The sequence below is a fragment of the Rhinolophus sinicus genome, linkage group LG07 (assembly GCF_036562045.2).
Source record: "Rhinolophus sinicus isolate RSC01 linkage group LG07, ASM3656204v1, whole genome shotgun sequence".
Taxonomy (NCBI): Eukaryota; Metazoa; Chordata; class Mammalia; order Chiroptera; family Rhinolophidae; genus Rhinolophus; species Rhinolophus sinicus.
The window spans coordinates 77,993,436-78,019,267 of NC_133757.1; the positions used below are offsets into that span (position 1 = coordinate 77,993,436).

General features: G+C 53.4%; 1 protein-coding gene across 10 annotated transcripts in view; it reads right to left on the reverse strand.

Annotated features, from left to right (window-relative positions):
* Positions 1–6,222: 6,222 nt before the first annotated feature.
* The window catches only part of GATAD2A (GATA zinc finger domain containing 2A), a 91,666-nt gene continuing 72,056 nt past the window's right edge, over positions 6,223–25,832 (reverse strand). For 6 of the 10 annotated variants that reach the window (XM_074337805.1, XM_074337802.1, XM_074337803.1 and 3 more), the window contains 11 exons: positions 17,308–17,440; positions 17,054–17,185; positions 15,835–15,924; positions 15,124–15,255; positions 14,813–14,980; positions 12,673–12,952; positions 12,394–12,453; positions 11,087–11,385; positions 10,338–10,412; positions 9,878–10,073; positions 6,223–7,726 (listed from right to left, as the gene is read on the reverse strand). In XM_074337805.1, coding sequence (XP_074193906.1) covers positions 7,596–7,726; positions 9,878–10,073; positions 10,338–10,412; positions 11,087–11,385; positions 12,394–12,453; positions 12,673–12,952; positions 14,813–14,980; positions 15,124–15,255; positions 15,835–15,924; positions 17,054–17,185; positions 17,308–17,440 — 1,696 coding nt within the window. In that variant the 3' untranslated portion in view covers positions 6,223–7,595. The remainder of the gene's footprint in view (positions 7,727–9,877; positions 10,074–10,337; positions 10,413–11,086; positions 11,386–12,393; positions 12,454–12,672; positions 12,953–14,812; positions 14,981–15,123; positions 15,256–15,834; positions 15,925–17,053; positions 17,186–17,307; positions 17,441–25,832) is intronic. The other 4 variants (XM_019736881.2, XM_019736880.2, XM_074337801.1 and 1 more) reach the window with 3 other exon arrangements.

Genomic DNA, 25,832 nt, shown 5'->3' on the forward strand with positions numbered 1-25,832 from the left:
ACTTAAGAGTTTTTGCTCCAGTTCTCAAAAGGGAGTTGGGAGGTTTCGAACCCGGACCTTTTGGGTCCCCCAGCCTAAGCAGAGTCGAAGGGGCTTTGAGGTCGTTCCCTGGGGTCGTGATGATCCTGGGAATGGAGATGCTGGTCTAGGGAGCAAGGACTCAGCACCCTTCTCGTGTTTAAGGATGGAATGGAGGGAGGCAGGGGATGTCTCCACATAAGCTGAGCGTTTAGAGGTGAGGAAATTGAGGCCCACACAGATTTCACCTGCCCGAGGACACAGCTGCGATTTGAACCCAGATATGGCTGAAGTGAGGTAGGGAGGTGGTGGAAGTTCTCCTCATGAGGGCCCCTTCCTTGGTGGGAGTAAGAGGCTAGGGAGGTCGCGGCTGAGGTGAGTCCACCGGGCAAGCTGGTTCTTTCAGTCCCGTCTCCACACCTGCTCTGCCAAGCTCTGGGACTCAACAAAGGCTTAGATCCATCCCTGCCCTCAGGGAGGTGGCAAGTGAAAAGTGAAGTAAAAAAGAATTGCGTGGGAATTAAAAAAAGTTACCTTGTGCTACATGCCGGGTGGGGGTTGACACAGGAGGGATTGAAAGCAGATATTTGAGCTGAACCCTAAAGGAATCAGCCACTGGAAACAACAGCAAGTGTTCCACGAGTTCCCAAACAGGATGGAGCTGGCAGTGTTTGAGAACTGACGGGGAAGCTCCTGTGGCTGGAATGGAGAAGAGGTGAAAAGGTAAAGGGGTATGTCTGTAGAGGGGACCCCATAGAGCTTGAGGTAAGATCGGGTTTGCTACGTTACTGGTATGGGAAACGTCTCCCTAAGCTTTAATCCTGTCTCCATCTGAGGCCCATGACCAGTCTCTAAGGAGGCTGCTCAGGGAGTCTGACCTGCCCCACCCCGGCTCACTCACCATCCATGGCTCTCAGGTGTCCTGGGGATTAGGTGCCAGCTCTCCCTTCACCCCCTTCAAATAGGCTGTGTCCCCACCCCACTCATTTTGCAGATAAAACTGAGGCTAAGAGGGGGAGTACCTTGCCTCCAAGCCTGGCTGGTTCACATCTACAACAGGAAACCCAACCCTTCTGGTTCACACTGGAAGGGTGCATCTCCAGACATGGACTGTACCTCAGGCTCTACACCTGGAAAATGGGAACAGGAATTCATCCTTGGGGTTGTTGGGAAGGGCTGTGGCTCACTGGAGGACTGTACCTCAAGCCTTCTCAAGGCTCCCACTGCACTCAGAATGAAACCCATTCTCACCCGTTCCCCGTGGCCCAGCCACTCTGCTCTTCTTGTCCTGGACCTGCCAGGCTTGGGCACATCTGAGACTTGGTCCCACTTCCAGCAACTTTCTCCTTTTCATTCAAGATATGGCCTAAAAGACCACCTACTCCATCATTCCGTTCCCTCTTGGCCTTTGTCACAGGTACATTCCCAATGCCCGGGGTATGGCACGGGCCTTTTTCTGTCCCTCGCTGATGCAATCTGTATGAGCGGTGGGCCAAAGTATCCTCTCGCTCCATGGCCACACAGCCATGGCTTCATTCAGAAGGAACAAGTTTTCAGGGACCAGGGCAACTATCCCATTGGTTGGCAGGAGGAACTGAGACTCACCCCTTGTCTGCTGAGGAGCCTGTGGCTGATCCAACAAAGACTCACTTGAAGGTTGAGTGCAGAGCCAAGAAAGCACCGCATAAGTGTGCTTCTCACAGTCAGAGTTGCAGCTTGGGGCACCAGTCAGGATGTTACAGGTAGACCAGGATAGGTTTGGGTTTAATTTCTGTCGTCAGCTCTGTGCCTGCCCAGGTGAAACCACGCTGGCTATTGGGGAGGGCAATTAGCGCTCCACCCCCCTACCCCACCCCCACCCCCACCCCCATCAGAGTCAGGATGTCTCAACAACAAAAAGAATCAGCAAGAAAATAAAAGCACCTAGGAAAATAGTGGTAACATGACCAGTGACCAGTTCTCACATTACGAGTAAACTTTGAAAGTGTCAACAACAAAACAAATTTTCACCAGTAATTGTATTATTTCAGGGCCTCGCTGGGTGGCTCCATCTGTACTTAGAACCCACACCTATAATATCCTGTCCTGCAGCAAAGACACCCAGTGTGGAGCTAAGCCTGAAAAGCACTTCGGAAAAACCAATTACTCCAGGCTGGAAGCTGGAAAGGAACTAAGAGCCAGCCCGAGGGACAAAGCCCACTGAACTCACCACTCTCTCCCAGGCCACAAAGCCCCAGGTTTTGATGGAGATGGAGGCCTGGGGGCGAGGCCATGGGGCCCAGTTGTGGAAGACTCCCTCCCCATGGGAAGTGAAGTTTGAAAGAAGCCCAAGCAGATGTCTCAGCCTTTGCTCCCCCGTTAACCAAGGGTCACCCTGCTGCCCTTTCCAGCCTCCAACCTGTCCCAGCGCTGGGATGAAATAACGCAGGGAAATCAGGGCTGAAGGGGCAAAAGAAAAATACAGCCAACACATAGTCCATTTCTTTATTGTTCTTCAGGTTCTAAAACTTCCTCATGACACCATGTATAACCATTGATTCCAGCCTGTTTATTGGAACGTCTATTCTGGATTGGTGGTCAACTTTTTTGTTTTACATTATCAAAGATTTAGTCACAATAAATACAAGTGATTCCCCCCCCCAAAAAAAATCCTCCTCCCAAATACCCTGCACTAGTGTAACTGTTTATTACACTTTCTTTGTTAAGAATTATAAAACTTTAGCTGTCATTTAAAAAAAGCGCAGTCCAAGTTCTTTAGGCAAACGTTATGTGCAGCATAAGTTGGCATAAAAAATAAAAATTAAAAAAAAAAAAACACCCTATGATTGCAGCAAAAAGAAAAAACTACCTAGGAATAAATTTAACCAAGGATGTGAAGGACCTATATGCTGAAAACTATGACATTTTTTAAAGAAACTGAAGACACAAAGAAATGGAAAGACATTCCATGCTCATGGATTGGAAGAATCAACATAGTTTTAAAATGGCCATATTACCCAAAGCAATATACAGATTTAATGCAATCCCCATCAAAATCCCAATGGCATTTTTTTTAAAGAAATCGGAACAAAAAATCATCAGATTTGTCTGGAACCACAAAAGACCCCGAATAGCCAAAGCAATCTTAAGAAAAAAGAACAATACTGGAGGTATCATACTTCCTGACTTTGGCTTGTACTACAGGGCTACAATAATCAAAACAGCATGGTATTGGCAGAAAAACAGACACATAGACCAATGGAATAGAATTGAGAACCCAGAAATAAAACCACATAAATATGGACAGATAATTTTTGACAAAGAAGCTAAAAACATACAATGGAGGAAAGACAGCCTCTTCAATAAATGGTGCTGGGAGGACTGGATGGCCACGTGCAAAAGAATGAAATTGGACTGCTATCTGTCACCATGTACCAAAATTAATTCAAAATGGATCGAAGACTTAAGCATAAGACCTGACACAATAAACTGCATAGAAGAAAACATAGGTACTAAACTTATGGACCTTGGGTTCAAAGAGCATTTTATAAATTTGACTCCAAAGGCAAGGGAAAAGCTAAAATAAACGAATGGGACTATATGAAACTTAAAAGCTTCTGCACAGCAAAAGAAACCATCGACAAAATAAAGAGGCAACTAACTGAATGGGAGAAGATTTTTGCAAACAGTGCCTCTGATAAGGGGCTAATATCCAAAATATACAAGGAACTCATGCAACTCAACAACAAAAAAACAACCAACCCAATTGAAAAATGGGCAGATGACCTGAAGAGACATTTCTCCAAAGAGGACATACAAATGGCAAATAGACATATGAAAAAATGCTCAACATCACTAATCATCAGAGAAATGCAAATAAAAACCACAATGAGATATCACCTCACCCCAGTCAGAATGGCTATCATCAACAAGACAAATAGTAACAAGTGTTGGAGAGGCTGTGGAGAAAAAGGAACCCTCATACACTGTTGGTGGGAATGCAGACTGGTACAGCCGCTATGGAAGGCAGTGTGGAGGCTCCTCAAAAAATTACGAATAGAATTACCATATGACCCAGCAATCCCTCTCCTGGGTATCTACCCAAAAAATCTGAAAACATTTATACATAAAGACACGTGTGCTCCAACGTTCACTGCAGCTTTGTTTATGGTGGCCAAGACATGGAAACAACCAAAATGTCCTTCGATAGATGAATGGATAAAGAAGTTGTGGTATATATACACAATGGAATACTATTAGGTGGTAAGAAAAGATGAAATAGGAACATTTGTGACAACATGGATGTATCTTGAGAGCATAATGCTAAGCGAAATAAGTCAGACAGAAAAAGCAGAGAACCATATGATTTCACTGATGTGGTATATAAACCAAAAACAACAAAAGAACAAGACAAACAAATGAGAAACAAAAACTTAGACAATAGTTTGGTGGTTACCAGAGGGTAAGGGGGGTGGGGGGTGGGAGATGAGGGTAAGGGGGATCAAATATATGGTGATGGAAGGAGAACTGACTCTGGGTGGTGAACACACAATGGGATTTATAGATGTAATACAGAATAGTACACCTGAAATCTATGTAACTTTACTGTCACCCCAATAAATTAAAAAAAAACAACCCTATGGCAGAGCAACAAGGACCACCTCTTCCATTATCGACACACGTGAGAATGTTTGTTTCTATTACTTATACAGAAATCTCCTCCCCGTCTCTCCACCCATAGGAGAGTGACTTGGGGACACACAGCAGGGTTGTACTCAGTCGCTTCTTTCATTCCCTCTACATTAGGGCTAACTTTTTGCTTCATGGTCTTGAAGACAGCCAGGACCAGAGGCCCCTGGAGAAGCGCCCTTCTCTGGCTTGTTCAAAGGTGTGGGCCGGTATCAGTTGGGATACTGTGGACCACAGCTCCCATGACATGGGCAGGACAGCCAGAGCCCTTAGCAGCTCCCAAGGGGATATACGTAATACCTGTATATGCACTCAGCCAATTCAAATATGCTGTGGCATAAAAACAGGAGGAATAAGCTTTGTGAACCTCACACCCCAGTCCACAGAGAAGCTGACATTTCCAAGTTTCCAGTTACTGTCGGGTTCGTGTCAGTAACTAGGGACTATTACATTTGTCAATTGGGCCTGGGCGCTCCCACATTCTCACTGCTCCTGATAACCAGGTCCTCTCAGCCCTGACGCTCCTGGGGGGACACCAGGACTGCACTGTGGCCAATTCTGAGGGGGTGAACTTTGCTGCTGGGAGAACTCCCTTAATGGTAATATCTTTTCTTACTATATTCAAACCCCACACCCAGAGAGGTATTTAATAATGCCTTTCCTATAGCATCTTCAAGTTCAACGCACAACCACCCATTTGGGGCTTGTCATAGAAGTTACACTGCAAAGGCGGAAACTGAAGAAAAAGGGGGATAGGAATTCTGAGACAGTAGAATGAACTAAAGATGAAAGCCTTTCATATTCTTGCCACCTTTTAAAAAAGCTACGTTTCCATCACAGGAAGTTGTCCCAGATGGGAATGTGTCTGGGGCTGCGGGGCTGAAGGCAGAGCCAGGTGAGGCGAGGTGAGGAGAGGTGGTTCCTGAGCGTGGTGATGAGCCAGGTTCGGATGGGGATGGGGGGCCAATGGGGACCCTCAAGTCACAGACCCAGTCACCCCTGGCTGGGGCACAACCAGTGGGACAACCCTGGCCCACTCCTCCAGGGCAGAGCTGACCTTTGGCTCAGACACCTAATTCCATTACTGCATAGAACTGAAGTCTGTTTGCCGTAGTAGCCAGCTGAGTTCTCCTTGTTTGAGGATTTGGAGTCTGGCCCATGTCACTGAACAGAGAGGGCTAACAGCTCAGGGTAGCATAAGACAGGTATTTATTTGCCAGGCACACAGAAAAATGTGAGCAATAGAAACGCTTGCATACTCTTGATTTTTTTGGTGTAAAAACACACTCTTTTCCCCCCACTCCTTAATATCAATTTCCCTCTTTCCCCCCAAATCCCTGCATCTGGTAACGAAAGCAACCCTTCCCTGCCCTTCCCTCCTTCAGCCCACCTACCCAAAACAAAAATCAATGAGAACTTTAGGGTTTTACACAACAAAAACTTAGAACGTTTTGCAAAACTAGGTCTTCTAACCTAAGTCTTCTACCGCAAGTCAAAAATGTTTTCTAAACACTGATATTCACACAACATGAGAAAGGGGGTTAAATGAGCCTTTATTAGAATGTTGAAGCAGTGTGTTTGAAGAAGGCGGCCCTACAAAATAAGGGTTTTAAATTAAGTCCCTAACTTAATTTGGACAGGAAAACCAGGGCTGGGGCTGAAGTGGGGAGCGGCGGACTCCTTTCCACGTTGACACGTGTATGTGTACACATGGGGCGCCCTCGCACCTGCATGGAGCCGGCCCCGTGCGCAGCACACATAGGACAACTTTTGCCTTTCCTCAAGAACTGATTTTTAAGGAGTGGGAGAAAACAAAATGAAACACAACTAAGAGCAGACCTGATCCTTTGTAAGACATTTCTGTAGACTCTAAAAAAGGTTAAAAAAAAAAAAAAAAGTCTGAAGGCAAATGCTGGCAGCATGGCCCTGCTTTAAGGGAAGGTTCTAAACTAGACCCAAACGGACACCCTGAAGTCTGTGGAGGGCAGGGGCACCTCCCCACCTGACCAGGCCAGGGCAGCTTGGGATGTTGTCCATCAAAATAAGTAGGAAAAGAAAAGGAAAAAATTTAATAAAATAAACCACAACAACAAAAAAACCACCACAGCCTGCCCCTCCAACTTCCGCTCAGGCTCTGGGCATTGCTGCTGACTCTCTCCTCCGTCCTCCTCCGTAGGCAGCGGTGTGGCTTCCAGGATCCTGGGTGTTCTGGCTGGATCTGAGTTGCAGTTTGTTCTTCTGCTAAGTGTGGGAGGACCGGGGTCTCCGGGAAAAGCAGCAGCACAAGCCTTTTGCTGGAGTGGGCGAGGGCTGGTCAGTTGGTCAGCAGCCCACCCTCCGGGGCATGGGGGCTGTGCTTGGCAGGACCCTCTGGGTCTGCACGGTTTACTTTAAACTCCATCATCGTGAGGTGATTTAAAAAAAAAAAATTCTGTCAACCTAGAGATTGCCGTGAAGGTAGGCAGTCAAAGATGGGGAGGCTAAGACGGGAAAAAGCAAAAACAAAACAGAATGCTCCGCTCGACTTCAGAAGCCCTGGGCGCCGGTCTTGCCCGAGTGTGTCACAGTATCCAGGCTGCCTGCGCGCCTTGTGGAAGCTGAAGGAGAGGGTGGGAGCAGATCCAACTCCCGAAGTCCGCTTTTCTGCTGGTGTTGGGCAAACTAAAGGCAAGGAAAGGAGGAAAGCCCATGGGAAAGGTCCCCCAGTGATACTCCTCGTCCACCTGTGAATCGGCCCCCGAGCTGCGACGAGACTTTGCAGCATGGAGCAGAATGGAGCTCTTGCTTCCGCAGTGTGGCCGACACTCGCTTGCTCGCTCTCTCGGGGAGCAGGGTGTCTTCCCGAGTGGAGGGTGGAGGGCCAGGTGGGAGGGAGGAGGGAGCCTATTCCCCACTGGGCCTGGCTCACACTATTTCCACGTGGCCGACTGGGGGATGGAGCGTGGCGGGATCATGTCCAGGAGGTACTCCCGCTGGCGGTCCACGGCCGACGACGTCTTGTGCACCGCCAAGCTGGGGCTGACAAACGCAAGGGCCCCGCCTGCAACAGAACAGAGGGACATGCCGCAATGACCCCGGTCGGGGTGGGGTGGGGGCTCTGCGGAGGAGCCCCTGCCTCAGGGAGGCCAACCGAGTGTGGGAGGCAAAAATCCCAGCCTCAGAGCTGAAGGGATTTGAAGACATAACTCAAGTGCCTTTCCAATATTCCCAGCCTCTGCCATGGTAACAGGGATGCCCTCAGCTCCCCGAGAGCTCTGTCCACGGAGGGAAGCACCGCAGCACTGTTTAGAACAGTGAAAAATCACAAACAGCTGAACTGTGCAACTGGGCAATCAATAGGACAGAATCCTATGCAGCTGTTAAAAATGAGAGGGCAACGTTCTCTCATTAAAACATTCAGAGGGACATGGAACGGCAAACACACATGATACCTCTGTAGGCCACTCGTTTACGTGACATGCGAATCAAAAGGGAGACTGAGGAAAGACCTTAAGTGCTGCATTTGTTCTTTTGGGGTACAAAGAACATGTCCTCGAAAGGCACTTGAGTTATGAACAAGCATCATGTTTTTAATTGGAAAATAAAGGAACCACCCTTCCCCACCACACTTAGGTGATTGTCTGGCCAGGCCTAAGGACTGCCCTGGACCCCCAGTGACAGCAGGGCCCCCCGTCACTGCATTACCCCACAGTATTTTTGGTGGAGGTCAACAGACCTGAGGTCAAATGCACCAGGGCCCCGCCCCTGCATATTCGAGGCTTCACTGCCACTGGGACAGCACCGGCCAGAAAACCAGGCTGAGTCGGAGAGCTGGCACAAGTCTCCCGGGAAACGCAGCTTCTCAGCCTTGACACGTGTACCGCTAATCCAACCACTGACCACAGCAACTAGTTATGCCTTCATATTCCCTTTCAAACACTACCCTGAAGTGTACACAGGGCTTGCACACGGTTGCTGTCAGTATATACATGTGTGCACTTACACTTCCCTTTCCCATTTATTTCACACGCTTTCAAATCCCCTACAAGAGGAATTTCCAAGCAGCATGTGAGTTCTTAGCTGTATCTTAAACATGCTGAGCAAAAGCATCTCTGCCTGGTTTGGTTACAAACGCTCTCTGCTCTCCAGGTGGCCCCAATTCTTCTGTGGTCGGACAGACATCTCCCTGTCCTGAGTTCCTCTCCTGCGGGAGGCCGAGACTTGGGCACGTCTCTAACCCGTGGTCAGCTTCGTGCACAACAGCTCCTGTGTTTCGTTTGCACACACAGCCCAGCTTTCCCAGGTCTGACTAAGGTCCCCCCTCTGACTGGGCGCCTCTTCTTCCTAGAGGGGCGCAGCAGGCACTCTCACCCACCTCCTTCACTCGGTCTTTTGTGCCTACCTTTCATTTTCCCGTTTTGATGGACACAAGAAATACTGAACTTTCCTCTTAATGCCAACACATAAATAATTATAAAACATAGATGTATTATTAATACTGTATACTTGAAACTCTTACTAACCAGTTACCTCAATAAATTTCATTAAAAAACTAAATTTAATAAAATAAAAAACAGAATGAGCCAGGGTGGTGCGGCTGCAGGAGACTGAAAAAACCCACCCGAGGGTCTTCATATCCCCTGGATCGTTCCTCAAATGCTGTCTCCTCAGGGGCCTTTGCCACGCTCCTCAGTTAAAACCCTCCCCCAGCCCCAGGGTCCGCCTTCTCCCCCCTGCATTCTTGTTCTTTTGCACTTTGTAACACCTGATGTCCCCAAGCTACAAGGTGGGAAGAAGAGTGTCCCACAGAGCAAGGAATAAAGGACACTGTCTGGGGGAGCAGGAAATAAAGTTAGTGCAGCAGGAAAGGCACAACCTAACAGTAAAAACAGGCGTTCCCCACTGTAGGAAGGAGGCGGGAGGTGACAGTGCGTGAACCAGGTCTGTTCCACCCCAGGTTTCGTGTCAAGGGCTGTTTGGGTACAGAGCGAGGGCTGCCACCTGTTCATGGCATCCTATGTAATAGGGAACAAAAGAGATTCAGTTGAAGAGTCAGAGGCAGCTGCTCTCAGGAAACAGGTCTGGGGGGAGGTTCAGGGCCTTTTGTGCCACTGTCCTTTCCCGTGTGTATGTACATCTTTGTTAAACATAAGGAAGGGATGGACCTGACCATGGCAAGGCCCCTCCTTTGAGCCCCCTGGGGGCCGCCCACCTGTACTCAGGGGTGCCTTCTTCCAGTTGGAGGTGGCATTGCCCTTGCCGGCGCTCACGGCTCTCTCGGAATGTCTGCCGGTCCTGCTGACGAGGGCTGTGGCTGAGGCTGCATTCTGCAGTTTGGGGGATGGGCTGAACGTGTGCAGGACACCTCGGGGTGTTGCGGCCGAGCCCCGGGACAGTTGGCTGGAGGCCTACAGGGGAGAGAGGGTGTAACGGCTCAGGTGGGGCAGGTGGGGGCAAAGGGCGAGACGCTCAGTGCAGCCTCTCCTTGCTCTGGCCGACCTCTTCCCACCCACATGGGGTCTCTCAAGTCCAAAATCAGGAGACCAGGTAAGTTACACTGAGGGGCAGGGAAGGAGAGAGAGAGAGAGGAGAAAGAGAGAGAGAGAGAGAGAGGCAGCTGCCGTGGCCGCGGTCGGGGCGCGGTGGGGGGCTCCCAGCACCGCAGTTCTGACCTGTAGCACGGCCCCGTTACTCCAGTCGCGGGCCTCTCCTGAGCGGAACGCCAACTTACGCCGCGGTTTTATGACCTACACAAACGGGGTTGAAACCAAGGTCAGCACTGTTCACAGGACGGCCCCGGGTGACCTAGAGTGACCAAAGAGCAGCAGCTGTGGCCACACAAGGCCTGTCCCCACAGGACAGGCTGTTTCCTGAGGGCAGTATGACCTCTCACTACGTAGGGACCTTTGAGAAGATGTGGTCATTAGTGAATTACAAATGTTTTCCAAGGGTACAAAAAACTGCCAACGGGGAGCTTTGGGTCTACAGGGGTTGGAAAATAGAGCATTAAAAAAAAAAAAGCAAAAAAAAAAAAGCAAAAAAAAGAAACAATTTCAAACTTGCTTCTCTCCTTAATTTAGCTAGAACATTTCTTCCAAACGCCCCTTTTGTATTTCAATGTGGCTTTCAGAAAAGTCCTTTTAGACAAGAAGTACTTGTCGGCCGGCACACTGCACGTGAAAGCTCCAAAATCTGAAGAGACTGCAAATTAGTATTTTCACCATCAAACAGCACCATTAAATGTAATTTAGACGCACAGTTACCCATCAGGCAAATGCTTGCCTTGTGTGGGACAGAACGCCAGCACATCCTGTCTGCACCCAACGCCCTGCCAGGGAACCGGCCCCTCTCCTGGCGGGCGAGGCCCCTGCCAGCTCCCAGGCCTCGGGGCTGCGGCTCTGGCTCCCAGACAAGGACTCACCTGCTTCAGTGCAGGGTGCGGGGCGCTGGTGGGCTCGGCCTTGGCCTGCACAGGAGCCGTGCCCTGCTGCAGGAGGCGCTGCTCGATCTCTTGCTCCTGCTGCAGAGCCTTCACGAAGGCAGCCTTCAGCCGGCTCGTGTGCTCCACTTTGAGTGCCTTCTTTTGGTTGGACGCCATGCAGTTCTCACACATGATGGCACCGCCCTTCTCCTCCCGCCAGCGGCACGTGAAGTCCGTCTTGCACTGTGCACACATGTAGGGCTCACGGGACAGCACGACAGCCGCCGACATCCTGCCTGCTGCAGGGGGAGACCGGGGGGGTCAAGTCAAAGGAACATGATGTGAGTCAGAGCCCCCACCACCCCCAGATGGGATGTGGGACAGAGCAGGAGCCGTGCCCTGGGACATGTGGCCCAGCGGGCATCAGGAAACCAAAGCCCCAGTTGACGTCGTCTGTGCTTTCCGCAAAAACATAATGGGTGCTAACTGTATGGACACTGGGGTGGCCTCATGGAGTTTTGGAAACGCTGTGGGCTGGGCATCCCTGGTATGATCTCCCAGCTTGGCTCCTCTGACTGCCGTGCCCATCCACAGTGTAGGACCAGGAGCCACCGGTCCTCACTCAGCCTCCCACCCATCTTCTCTGTACTGGCCTTGCAACAGCTCTTTTGCCAACAGCATCACCTCACCATACAGGAGGCGCCATAGGGAGCCAGACACACCACGCCGTGCCGAGCCTGCACTGCCTTCCGCCGGGCCCGGCTCTTGGCCCTGTGGAGCCTCAAGGCAGCATGACTGGCGGAACCCATCAGCCTTTCCCCTGCTCCTCTGGACCAGGTACGGCTCTGCCTCCCCCTCCCCCTCAGCTCTGAGCACCTGAGATCACACAGGAAGAGGGTTCAGGCTGGTTGCCCAATTCAAGTCACCAGCTCCATCTTAGTGCACACATGTCCCTGGTTCAGCATCTGGCAGAAGCTCCCTAAGGGCCAGCATGGCCTCCACCTCTGTTTCTAATATTGTTTTTGATCACTATCCTGCTTATGCCCTTTTATTCCTAAAATGCAGATGCACTTTCTAAAACTGCTTTCAAGGAGGGGGATTGAGTGAGTCTGACTCAGGTGTCCCTCTCCCACGTTGGGGCCTCTAAGCACTCAAGGCTCTGGCAAGTTCCACCTCTGTGATGATTTCCTGCCTGGAAGCAAAGCCTGTCATGTCCGCCTCCCGCAGGCATTCCTCCTCACCGCCCACCCACCCACCCCATGGCACACCAACATCACAGAGCCACTGCTCATCCCCTGGGAACACACATGTGGGACGCTGGGCTTCACCAGGGCCTGGCTTGCAGAAGGTCCTAACAGGAAAGGTGCCTGCAAAGTATTTAAGAAGCCATCAAACGTCACAGCAAGCAGAACCGATGACAATACATCATCCGTAATATCCGACCATCAGGACAGCCCTGGGTACACCGACAGGTGCCCCAACACATGCTGTGCATTGAAAACAACCCTGCTGTGCATTGAAAACAACCCCACGTAATAGCAGAAACTTCAGTGGCAAGTGATGAAAACAGCCCAGGGCCCACTTACCTTGCGTCTCCAGCAAGTTCTGTACCACCTCCTCCAGGCCAACCAGGTAGATGAATTCGTTGTTGGCAGCACTGGGCAGGAAGTTCATCTCTGGGGCAGGGGGCTTGGGCGGGGGGATTTCTAGCAGCGTCTTCTCCAGCTGTTTGCGCAGCGCGAGCTTGGCAGCTGCCTGTCGGCTGGCTGGAGAATCAGCAGATGTGACCACAGAGGACACGCTGGTGGGGGTGGAGTTGGCCTGAGCAGAGGTGGCTGTCGTCCCTTTCAGCGAGGCTGGGGAGGGCTTTCAGGAGATAACAACCTGGTCAGGGTGCTGGGGGTGCCCTGCCCTGAGGCAGCCCCCCCCGCTGCACCCAGAGCCCAGGTCAGCACCATTAGTTGCACTATCAAGTCCTTCAGATAGAAATTCCCAGCGGCCTGACACGTGAGCAGCAGGCAGAGTGGTGTTAAGCAGTTCACTCTGGGAGATGACCAATCTCACGCACATGCTTGTTAGGCTTAGCTGATATCCAACCAACTGCACACATTTAAAATCTGTAATTCCCTGCATTGTGCCACAGGAGGACACCCATGAAGCCATCACCATAACCAGGACAGTGGGCACCCCGTTGGTGACGGCCTCCCGACCCCACCCAGGCAGCACGACCCCTGTCCTGTCTCTGGGGCCCTCTTGGCTCTCCTTCCTCGCAGGAGTAGGACGGTGGCTCAGGGCGCATCTGGGGCATTTCCCTTGCGAACACCTTTGTGTGTGCTTGTCTGAGACAGGAACGTTTTAGTCAGCTCACGTGTCCTCGCAGGGCTTGCAGGAGAGAACAGTGCCTGTACCAGCCCCTCTCAACCCTTGCTGCTCCTGCACTACTTTATTACCTTCATCTACGCCCCAGTGGCAAATACTCTATTGTCTTCTGGCTCCAGTCCACTCACCCCCAACACTGTCTAGCGCTCTCCCACAACCTGGAGCCCACCTCACCACTGCCCTGAACTCTGTAAGGTTAGGAGCTCTTCTGGAATCTAAGGAAAGCTGCATACACCATCCCCAGGAAAATACACATATCTGACAACTTGCCCACAATTCATCACGGGGCTCAGGAAGGCCAGGCCGCTTTCCCAGAACCCTCACCCCCCACAGAGGGTCTCCAGAGCTGACGAGATTCCCCAACATAGAGGGAATCACCTTGGCCTGGCCACCCACCCCGCACCCTTCCCACTGACCAACCAGCCGGTTCTTCCCTACCTCCCTCTCGGGCTCCTAGCCCCTCTGGGAGCAGAGCCCCCCGCATTCCATCTGCTTCCCATCCTCTTGGAACACTGAGCTGGGAACGGGGTCTGGGCACATTGGAGGGATCTATCTGATCAAGGTTTATGGGGTAAATAAACTGCCTGCATAGGTCAACCTCTTGCTTTGCCAGAACACCATGTAGTGGAAGGACGGCACTTGAACCCCACCTAGAGAAGGCAGGGACGCTGTCCAGAGCCCTGCCAGCTCACTCTTATCTGGAGGAGGCAGGCAAGGACACACCGGGCCACCGGAGGCCGAAAAGCTAATTCGCCCATCAGCAAGAGTCCCTGCAGACCCAGTAATTTTATCTGTCAATGAGGCTCTTGCTTCCAGCCCGCCCACTCCCAGACTCATCTTCCCAGCTCTGCTGGGTGGGGCAGACCCACCCCATCTCGGAGGCTCTGTCCAGAGGCCAAGGGATGTGTGGCTAAGAATAGACGAACTGGTGCTAAGAGGAATCTGCAGACACACTCTCCTTACGTGCTTGTGCCTGCAGTGGGGAGGGTGGGGAGTCTGGTGCCACCCCCCAGCTGTCTCCAGGCCCATCAGATGCATCACCTGGCCTCATCTAGCCCCCAACTCTCAGCCCCCTGTCTCAGCTCAGATCTGCACCCCTCACTCTCTCAGCAGCTCTCCACCTCTACCGTGAGACAGATCTGAACACAGGGCTGCTGCCCGTGTCCTGCATGCCCAACAGGCCCCGAAAAGCTCAAGTTCAAACCCCACAAGGGTGTCTGAGGCCTCAACGGGCTCTCAGGGGGCAGGCAGGTCATGTTGCACCACCCCACTGTGCCCTAGGACTATGGGCCTTTTGGGGGGCAGCTGCAAAGCACACTCCTCACACTGGCACAACACAGCCCTCACCTGCGGGATATTGACGAGCAGACTTGTGTTGGGGACGTTGGCGACGCGGATAAGGCCCTGCTGGATGATCCTCTGCCCTTGGATTTGCACACTGGGCACGGATGCCCGGGGAGCCAGGAGGAGCGGCGGTGGCCCTGTGCTGGAATGTTGTCTGATGTTGTGGATTTGCTGCGAGGGTGGGGGGATAAGACAATGAGGGACGATGGAGGGAGGCACAGGAAAGGGCTCAACCCCACGGCCCCAGCCTGAGGACTGGGACAGCTGCTTGGGGCTTCCTGGCCAGACCTGTCCTGAGCGTGTGCTCTGCTCACCTGGGCCCCCCTGACGAGCGGGGGCATGACGACCTGTGAGCTCGCCTGCGGCCCCAGCTTCGAGGATGCCTGCTGCCCGCCTCGGACCAGGGGAGGCGGGATGACACTGCCAGCCATTCGAGTCGAAGAGGTCTGTCAACGAGACCAATCCCCAGATCTCACATGGCCTTTTTTTAACAAACAGGTTTGCTATTTTTGTAAAAGCACGTATTTCTTAACAAAAAAAAAGCAGAGGGTAAGAGGAAAAACGCGAAAGAACAAGGAACACAGACTCGAACAAGAACCTCGTCAACCCGGGCTCAGTCAGGACACAAGCTGCACCATAGCAAGAGTCCAGCCAATGAGGACTGGCGCTGCCGTCTACTGGTATGAGCTGGGAGTCTGGGCCTGTTTGAGGGGAGCTAGGCCCGTCCACACCTCAGTCCTGTGGCTGGCAATTCTGCCTGCCTCCCCTTTGGGCAGAGGAGGCTGTGAGCCGAGCTGGGAGGCCCAGCCAGGCCCCACAACTGCCCTCAGGAGACTCAGGATGAAGGGAGCCCAGTCTGCCTAGGGAAGACCTCAGTCCTCTCTCCTCTCTCACGAAGGGCACTCGTGGGAGGGGCACCCCACGCGTTGGTGTGATTTAATGATGTCAACGATGGCCTACTTTGGGAACATGAACATGCTTTATTTTGGGGCTGCTCAGGAGCCTGAGGGGAAGGGAATACTGACCTGAAGTGATGGCTTGCCGGAAGGAATGTTCTGGGTGCCCCGCACAAGCGGGGGAGGGGTGGTCACAGTGCTCCCAGCGGAGCCTGCGGGCTGCAACAGAGCAGGACACATGGGACATGAGAGGACCACCAGCCCCACCTCCCCACGTAACCCTGACAGAAGAAGAATGATTTTCTTCCTCTTCCAAAGGTACTAGGCTCTCAAAGGTTTTGCTTCCAGCCTGGTACGTGACCCTGTCTACCTGTGGCAGGAACTGGGGAAAAGGAGAGCTTTTCCAGCATCCTTCACCCGCCGGGGACTCGGCGTCACTGTGTGGTTCAGGCGCCAGTTCTGCACTCCAGGGGGTCAGGGAGGGCTGGCGATGGGAAAGGACCTAGGGCCTGGACAGGTTAACCCCAATCTGGGGATCCTTAGTCACATATTCCACTACAGAAAGGACTTGGGTCACTTCACTGTGTCTTTAACTGACAAGGAAACAATAGGCAGGCTCTGTTCACCCCCGAGATTAACAGACGTCAGGCTGAGTCCACTTGCTGACTAGGTGGGGAGGGAGCTCAAACAAACCCCCAGTCAGACCAGTGAGTGTTCTGCCCTTGTCCCTCTCCCTTAGGGGACATGTGTTCCAAACACTCTGTCAGTCATTCTGCCAGCCATGCGTTCACTTTCTGGTTTAATGATAGTGGTTACGGCAAGCAGGAGGGCAGCTGCATTACCAACCAGAAACTTTCCCAGAAACCCAACAAAACATGAACTTGCCCTACACAGTGAGCTGCACTCAGAGCAGCACCTCAAAGAGCCTCGCGCACCAGGGGAGCAGGAGGCCCAGGACAGGGCATCTGTCCACAATCCCAGCCACCTCTGCAGCAAACATGGCCATCCAGAGTAGGAGGCTTTTCTGGAAACGGGCTTTGGGCAGAGCTCTGAACCCAGAAGTGTGCTTCCAACAGCTTTCCACTCCCTTGATGCTTTTTTAGTGAGTTTTACATATTCAGATCTGGAACATTCTAGACTGAGTAGGACTCTGATATTTTCTCACTGACATCCTTTTAGCTAGATCCAAAAATGAACTTCAGTCTGCAGGTTTCCACTCAGACTTTGGCCCTCATGCCCCCGAGGAAACCCGGAAACCTGCCCCTCCCTGCCCCCGTGACCAGCCTTTCAGCCTCCGGCTCTGAATGGCTCCCATTGACCCTTGAGAACAGAACAGATGTGCACACACCTTCTGGGTGGTGGTTTCCTTTTGGATCTGACTCTGCCGCAACTTTTTCAATAAAACAAGTTTTGCTTCTTCTAATCGTAACTCTTCTTTCAGTTGCTTAATCATCCTTTCCCGTTCTTCGGGACTGCTTTTCTGCAAGCAGAGAACAGGGCTGACGTGGAGGGCAGGCCGCCAAGTGCACCGGCCCACTGGCCCCAGACGCACTCAGGGATGCTGCTGGGCGGGGTGGTCCCCAGCTCGGGGACGAGGCTCACCATGAGGGCCTCGGTGCTGGTCTCCTGCAAGGCCTCCTTCGGAAGCCCATTCACCCTCGGGCTCACAGGCTGCTCGTTGTCAGACAGCACGATCACGTCAGGCGAGGGGGCTCTCCTCTCGGCCGTCATGTCACTGTGGAGCGGGGAGAGTAGGTTGTTGCCAGAGCTTCCTGACTGCGGGACACTGTTCCCCACAGCCCCACACCCACGCCCTGCAGATGCCCAGGTCCGGACACCCAAAGAGCACGAGGTGGGAGCACAGCTGCCCCACTGGCCTCCGCAGCCGCTCTCCTTGTGTCCTCCCTGAGGGCCTTGCCACCCCTCCACCATTCTGCCTTCACCCACTGCACTCACCACACAGCACCCAAACCCGCCGGTTTATAGCTGGGGCTGTTCTTGGGGCCCACCTCTACGTCCCCAGGGATGAGGACACCCGTGTGTCTGAGGGTGAGACAGACATTTTGGGAAACACCACATGGCTAGGTGTCAGATTAAAACTGCTGGGCTCTGGATCCTGGCTAAGGCCGAATGCTGGACAACCCTTCCTGGGCCACATGTGCCCTCTTCATCCTGATGGTGGCAATGTGTCAGTAGTGACTGCATGTTTCGAAACAGACTGGAACCCGGAACACATTTTCTCACGCGGATCTGGGTACTCTTTACCACCTCATCTGCTCACAAACTGGTTTCCAGCTTCTCCCTCTCCTCATGTTCTAACAGTGGGTTGACGGCCTGGTGCCAAGGCCACCCCTGCCCATTACCCTCCGCCCTCTTGACCCCAAACCTGCCCCACCCGCAAGTCCCCTAAGATATAGATACACATTTGAGCCTCTGCTACGGCGTCACTGACCCAACACACAGAACCAACGGGCGGGTCCCAAACACAGCACTTCGCCCCAACCAACAGGCTCTGTTTGCTGAGGGCACGATGTACACTCCCCGGAAGATCTGGCCTCAGCAGTTGTGTTGAAGGAATCGGATGGATCCTTCCTTCCAACAGCAGCAAAACCAACCAAGGACCAAACACGTCCACTAGGTGGCACTGTGGCCCAGAGAACAAAGTCGAGGAAGTTAACTGGGATTAACAGCTCCAAGTTGTCCCAGTCCTTCCACTGACAGCCCACCTAAGGGGGGTGGGGGGGTGGAGTTCTCGATGGAGAACTGGTGCTTGAAAAGCCCTCCGAACCGCCTCTTCCATTCTTGGAGTGAGCTTCACCTTCACAGAGGACCAGACGCCGAGGGTTCATTGACTCCCCCTAAACCTTGGACACCCACCCCCACCCTGGCCAATCCCAATCCCGCCTTCCAGAGCTGCATGGTGGCTGCACCTCAACACTTCTAGCCCTGATCTGATTTAACCAGCACAGCTGCCAGCTGGCCTCTCAGCAGAGACCAGAGGAGTGGACAAAAAGGCACCCATTTCAAGGTCTACAACCCCTCCTTGGGGTTATCAGCCCTCATCGCACGTCCAGAAACCAGCTGCTGTTGATCAAGTAACCCAGGACGGGGCCTCACCAAACCAAAGACCAATGCAATTCCGGAACTGCTCTTTCGAGTCTGTCTCCCTGCTGGCTGCCCACTCCACCCAAGATCAACTTTCAAGGTGACTTCAGGGCTCCAATTCCAGGCTCTTTGGCTGCACACAGCGACACCAAGATGATGCAAGGCCTAGCGTGAGAGCTGTGGTGCGGGTCCCAGCCCAGGTGGCCTCCCAGGTACCAGCTGTCCACAGGCAGAGCAGGAGCCCAGGCAGACTCCTATCTAGATTGAGACTGCAGGCGCTTCCTGAGCAAGGGTGTGCTGAGCCTACGGAGAGCCACAGGGATTTAGCACGTTTGATCATCTCACTGAAGGCGCGCACTTCTGAAGGTGAGATGTCTAATAAAACTGAAATGTGCCTGAGGGAAGAGCAGCGCGAGGGCCCCAGACCACCTGGAGGCTGAAGCTCCGAGATGGCCACTGTGACCACAGCACTCCCAGGTCCCATCTTGGATGAGACTAATCAATAACTCGTCCAAGAGATGACATCATCTCCATCAATGATCACTCAGCATCCCAGCAGCCAGCAGGGAGTGAACTTCCTGTATGCTAATCAGGCCACCCAAAAGTCATGTGACAAAGGCATTTCCCTCCTTGGTCATGTGACCCTTTAACTGTGCCTTCCAACGTGAAAACCATGGCAACAGCCGGTTCTAACCAGTTTGTGACATGCAGCCTTCATTTTGAGAAGTGAGGTAGGGTTCAGGTGCTGTCAGAAAATGGAGGCTCCCAGTTCACACTGGGGCTGCCGGGCTGCAGGCACTTCCTCTGTGGTGCCCGCCCACAGGGCCTGTGGTGTGTTACAGGGACTGGGTCACCACCTCTTCCACACACAGAGGGGCCACTGGCCCCTCTAGTTTCCAACGTGAAAAACTTTCCTAAGCTCCATCTTTAAAGCAAAGGTGCTGTAAGTCTCTCAGTTCCTTCCCAGTTATTTTAATTCAGGAAAAAGAACACCCCTTTGATACGGGCTCAGAATTAATGTGGGTCCTCTTTTTAAAAAAAAAAAAAATTCTTTAATAGAAACATTAAGCCAGGAGAACAAAAAGAGCCGGCAGCACGGCCAGGTGCACTCCTTCAGTCCACAGCAGCTGCCTGTGCACCGAGTTTATTTGGAAGCTACATGATTTCAAGGCAAATCCAATTAGCCCATCCTGCCCATCTTGAAACCCGTATGTAAAATATTATGATAGAAAGATTTTACGTGACCTATGAAAATCCCTGGAAGCAGGCCAGGCTGTTATCAGCAAAAATGGTCTCACCACCTCCTCCCCCTGAGGCCAGCCCTGGCTAAACAAACACAAAAGTTCTGCTACCTGCCAGGAACTTCCCTCAAGTTTTCTGGAGGGAAGGCCAAGATTACAACCTTAACTCACGATAGGATCCCCTGTCCACAAGGCCAGGCTACTGTCCTAGCTGCTCCAGCCATCAGTGGTCAGTGCGAGGTTGGTATTTAGTGTCCCCCTGGCCCGTGCCAGGAGAGCCGTCTCACTGAGGGAATGGAGAAATTAACCTCAGTGGCTCTGCCATTTGTCATTCTCTGAACAGGCCGCCCTGTTATCAGGGAAGCCATGCTGCATCACACTTGTTCATTAGTTCACTCTCACTCACTCACTCACTCACATTTGCTGAATGACCGCTTAAGAAGCAGGTACAGTGCCAGGCAGTCGGAATACACCCCTGAGGGTCTACACCAGGGCACACAGGGTAACCACCACCCACCTCGGCTCAGGAGCAGCAGGGGCAGCTTCTCCAGAGCCTGTATGTAGAAATGTAGCATCTTGCTGCCCTACACCTGCTTGATCAAAGCCTGCATTTTAACAAGATCCCTGAGATTCCTGCACCCACTAGGGAAGGTGGTGATGACCATAGGCCCAATTAAGCCTCAGGACAGACAACAAATTCCTCCTCAGGACTTGTGGCAACCATTCCCTCCTCCCCACATCTCTCCAGCCCAGCGGCTGGGCAGAGGCAGGTGGCTGCTAGTCTAGTTGTGGTTAAAGATGGAGTGAGAGCTTTGCGAGACCAGCCTCACCTTGGGCCCAGGGCGTTCCTCCCACTGGAGCCCATTCACATCTCCCAGGCCGAGACTATTTCTCACCCCCCCAACCCCCCCCCCCCCCCCGCAAGCCCCACCAACCTCTCCAGCCCTCAGCACCTGCACCTTGAGCTCCTGCTACGGGCTCCTCCGGCCTTCACCACCTTTTCCTCCACCATACCCCCAAATCCCCCTTGTGAGCCCCGATTCACACCTCAAAATGTACTTCCAACACCTGTGCCTTCAGAACTTCCCTGGCTGGCCCAGCCCGGCCACACCCCACCCCTGGAGTGTGGTCAGTGCCCCCGAAGCACACTCCAGGGGAACTCCCCAAAGCACTCATGCCTAGAAAGTCTTCCTAGACCTGCCCCCCCATGTCCATCCTGGGGCTGGGGAGCTCAGGGCAGAACTCTGGGGGCTCCACATAAGGGCAACACAGGCCTGAGCAGCACCCCCACTGGTGACCGGCTCCCTCACACCAGCAAACTCATCCCAGTAGGGATGTCCCTCTACTCCCCACACAGCCAGTCAGCCCACACTGGCCTCGCCGGCTTAACACGCAGGTTCCCCCACCCCACGTGGGGCTGGAGGCTATCACGGGAACCGCAGCCAGGGCCCCAGAGCCCCCCTTGAAGCCTGTCTCCACAGGTCTGGGCAGTGCAGTTCCCAGTGAGAGCAAGCAGGTTCCCAGGGCGAGAGAGAGACAGGTCCACTCCAGTATGACACCATGGCCCTAGAAGAGGGGGTGAGGCTCCCGACCTCCCCAGAGTCAGAAGAGCAAGAATCTCCTCCTAGTGCCACCTGGCTGGGATTGCGGGACAGCCCAAAGGGCCTCCTCCCAGAGCCTGGGGTTGTGCTCACAAAGGCCTACCGTGAGTGGGCACCGTGTACCAAGCCTGCACACTGGGGGTGCGGGAGGGTGCTGTCACACACCCACAAAGCTGCCTGGGGTCTCGCCTGGTTCTGCCTCTTTGAAATGAGTCGTCTAGGTCAGGACACTACCTTCTGTGCCTCCTAGAAAGATACGAACAGGTTCCTGCCCGGCTGGCCCTCAGGGTTACCCTAGGAGGCCATCAGGGCCCTGACATTTCCTAAAGCCGTAAGGGAATGTTTGCCGTGAACGTGGGTTTGGCTCAGAGCAGACAATCAGCCACTGAGGTTAACATTCGAATATTCTCAATCCTGGGAGGGCAGGGATATGTCTGCTCTGTGCGCCGCGTGGGTCCTGGGTGGCTGGAGCAGGGCCCGGCACAGTGGGTGCTCAGGAGACATGGCTGGGACGCACCCACTTTCTCCTCTTCCCTGGAACCTGGTTGGTTCCAGGATGCGGATCTGTGAGCTCACGAGGAACCCAGTGATGCCTTAGACCGACTGAGAGCCTTGCACTTGGGTGGCTGTGCCCACAAGCACACATACTGTGTTGCTCAAGGATGCACAAAGTCACTGAAGATTTATGGATCTGTGTCTTTTCAAGCAACAGGCCCTGGAAGTCCCAGCTCTAGGCTGTGAGTCTAGGGCTTTGGTGCATGTTAAGAGGAAGCCCTAAGACTAGTGGTTGGCAAAACGCCGTACAGAGGTGCAGGGCCGTCTGCCCAGCCCTGAGATCCCTGTGGAGACGGCTCATTCCAGCTGACCCACGCCCGTGCTCACACCTCATCCAGTCCCGTCCCCAGGACCTGGGCTGCTTTTGTGGCTTGCTCTCTGAACAACAGGAATGTGGAGGAAACAACACTGTGAGCTTTCAAGGGGAGGTCACCAGAGCCTTGCAGTTTACATCTGCGCCCCCGGAGTTACGTGCTGGGGGGCGGGGTGGGGGGTGTCTAAGTGTGCCGAGACCACCCTAGGGAAGGACACCAGGCTAACTGCGTGGAAAGAGGGTCTCTAAGGGTCATAGAGACAGGCATAGAGATGCGTCCAGCCATCCTACCTGAGGGACAAAGCCACCAGAGACAGATATAGAGCCCAGCTGACTCGGGACTGCAAGGCTGAGAGCACAAGCAGCAGACCCCAGACAATGGCACCACACTGTGTGGAGTAGCGTTGTTTTATTTACTTTAAACCATGAAGATAACGTGGCCCCTAGCTCAGCTCTGCCTGTAGGGAGCTAGCCCACACCACTGTCACTGCTTGTTCTCCCTTAGACTGTCCCCAACTTAGGCCAGCCACCCTAAACGCTACCCTAGGATAGAGCATGGAGCGACAGGTACTTACTGGTTTCTCCCAGTTACCACCCCACCAACCCTCAAAAGAAACCGGCGCAGTTCTCTGCACACGCAGACTGCCTGTAACAGACACAGGCTTGGGATAAGATGGAATGAAGTGCCGTCCAGGAAAACCCAGCAAGAGACCAGAGCTGCCCAGCAAAGAAAGGGGGTGAGGAGAAGGTCTCACAGGAAAAGGGGAGCCATCCTCAGGCCTGGGAGCCACCACAGCTTCTGACACCACCTAGAGTGGACTCTGAGCCAACGCCAGAAGAAATCCCACATGCTGAATCCCAAGAGCACCCCTCTACGCTCTGTTCCATAAACACTTCTAGAAAAGATCTACAAGAAAGAAAATAAGAGTTACCACCAGGTCCCGGGCAGTCCTACCACCTGGCACCACCTCACTGACAGGCTCCGGTGAACTGGGCACCTCGACACACATTTTTCTGGGACCTTCCACGGCCACCTGGGCATGGCAGCTGCTCACTGGGGCCTCACAACACCCCACCGTCCTCTTCTCAGGGGCGCTGTTCCCTCACAGACACTCAGTGATTAGAAAGGGAACCCCTGCTGCCCATGCAGACTGCCCACATTTCTGCCTGCCCCAGGGGGACCCCAGGCAGACCCCGGAGCCCACCGTCCTCCCACCCCTCTGTTGGACTCTCTTCTTGGCATCCACTGCCACTTCTCCTAGCCCTGTAACTTGACACCCTGTTGGCTGGGATGTCAAGAGAAAAGCCCAGAGCCTGCTTTGTGGGGGCCGAGAAGTCAGAACACATTTTGCTTCTCAGCCACAGAGGCCATGCGGGTGAGAGACTTCAATGGGATTTTTGAAACCCAGTCAGCAGTCTTCCCGGAGCCTTCGGGTCCCAGTCCATTACGGTGCCCCCTGCACAGCTCAGGACAGTCGGGGAAAAGGAGGGCGCACACGTGGCCAGGCTTAGGCCTGTGAGCCCATTCCCCTGTCAGGGCCCCAGCACAGAGGCAGGCAATCCTGGGGTGAGTGGCCAGGGCAGAGCAGCCCTGTGCGTCAGCATGGTCAGGAGACGGCCACCGTCTTGCTGGGGCTCGTTCTAAGAACACAGAAGCCTCTGCAAGTCACACAGCCTGGCCAGGGAGGCCCAGAGGACCTCGGTGTGATTGGAAGCAGCAACAGGGGCCAGTTTTGGGGGCGTGCAGAGTTGCCAAGAGCCGCAGAGACGAGCCAAGGGTGGGCAGAAGAGAGAACCTCCTGGGCCAGCAGTTGGCAGCAGCCCCATGGAAAGACCCCAACACCAAATAGCAAGGGAGCAGCTCTGCGCAGGGAGGTCAGTGTGGCACGACCCTGCCAGCAGCTGAGACCCAACACTACCAGGAAGGGTAAACCCAATTCAGCACACTCTACTCAGAAATTCGGGAAGGGGGGCATGTTAGAAACGACCAGCCACAGAAGTGAAATCTGACCTCTGTCGGGTTTGGAAAACTTACCCAGAACAGTTACTGATCCTTTATAATGACCATCCCTGTGCCAACCACCAAGAGGCACCCTTCCATACAATCCTCTCAACTGCTCAGTGTCACCCCAGTCCATAGGTGAAAAACAGTGTGACGAGAGAGACTTCCCGAGGTCACACACCCATGGCCTGCAGATGACCTGGGTCCATACCAGGCCCAGGCTCCTGTGACCTTGACGGGCCTGCCCAACTCTGGGACACCGAGGGCTGCCCTGTGCACCCTGTAAGGCCCTGGGCCCCGGGCTCCCTCCTGGTCAGACCAGCGGGGTACCTATGGCCTGCAGAGGGTACAGGGTGGGAGAGGATGGGGCCCACATGACTCGTAACTCTAATGTCTCTACCGGGGGTTACCAAACGCCATTTTTGTACTAGGTTAAAGGGGGAAATGTTTCTATTTATACTTGAAGGATCCTAGACAGCTGGTGGCATCCTTATGTCAAGTCCCCAGGTTGAGAAAGAGATGACAGTGTGAGGACAGGGTCCTCGGACTCGACTGGGAAACTCTCACTCCATGTGGCCCACCATCTGCCCAAGGAAACTGGGTAGGGTTTTGGTACTTGAGAATCCAGGTTTCCAACGTGCCCGGGCCCCGGGAAAGTGAAGGAAAAAGAAATGTCGGCTGTCGGCCACGACTGTCCCCTTCTTCCTCTGGGCCCCTAACCACATGCCAGGCCAGTCTTCCACCAGGAAGGACACGAGAAACCAGGAGCACTCCTCCGGGCTGCTGGGACCACAAGTATCAGACGAAGCCAAAGGTACCCGCTGGGATGCCAGCTTCCTCACCAACTCACAGCAAGAGAAGACTCACCTGGGCGCAGGTGACCACCACACAAGAGAAATAAACACTGCATTCCAGCGTGCAACGACCACGAACTTCTGTGATGAATGGAAAGCGCACACTTTGCCTGGAAATTTCCCATCCCCCCTTAAATACCTGTTTCAAACTGCTGGATCCTCCCTCACCTTCCTCTGGCAATTCCCTTCAGGTTCAGGTTCCCCCAACCCCCACCAGACCTGCTCCAGCTGTTCTAAGCCCAGCAGCCACGGGATTCTGCCCAGGTCAGCCTAGAGGACCGGCGAGGGGTAGGGGGGAGGGGCAGGTACATCACTGTGCAGGAACCTGAACCCATCACCGACGCTCAATGAGCCTTGTTTCTTCATCTGCAGAATGGACGCCACTGACCTCCAGGGGATGTTGTGAAATGTAAACAGTACCCCAAAATGGATCTAGTTGAAGGATGGCAGCTCCCC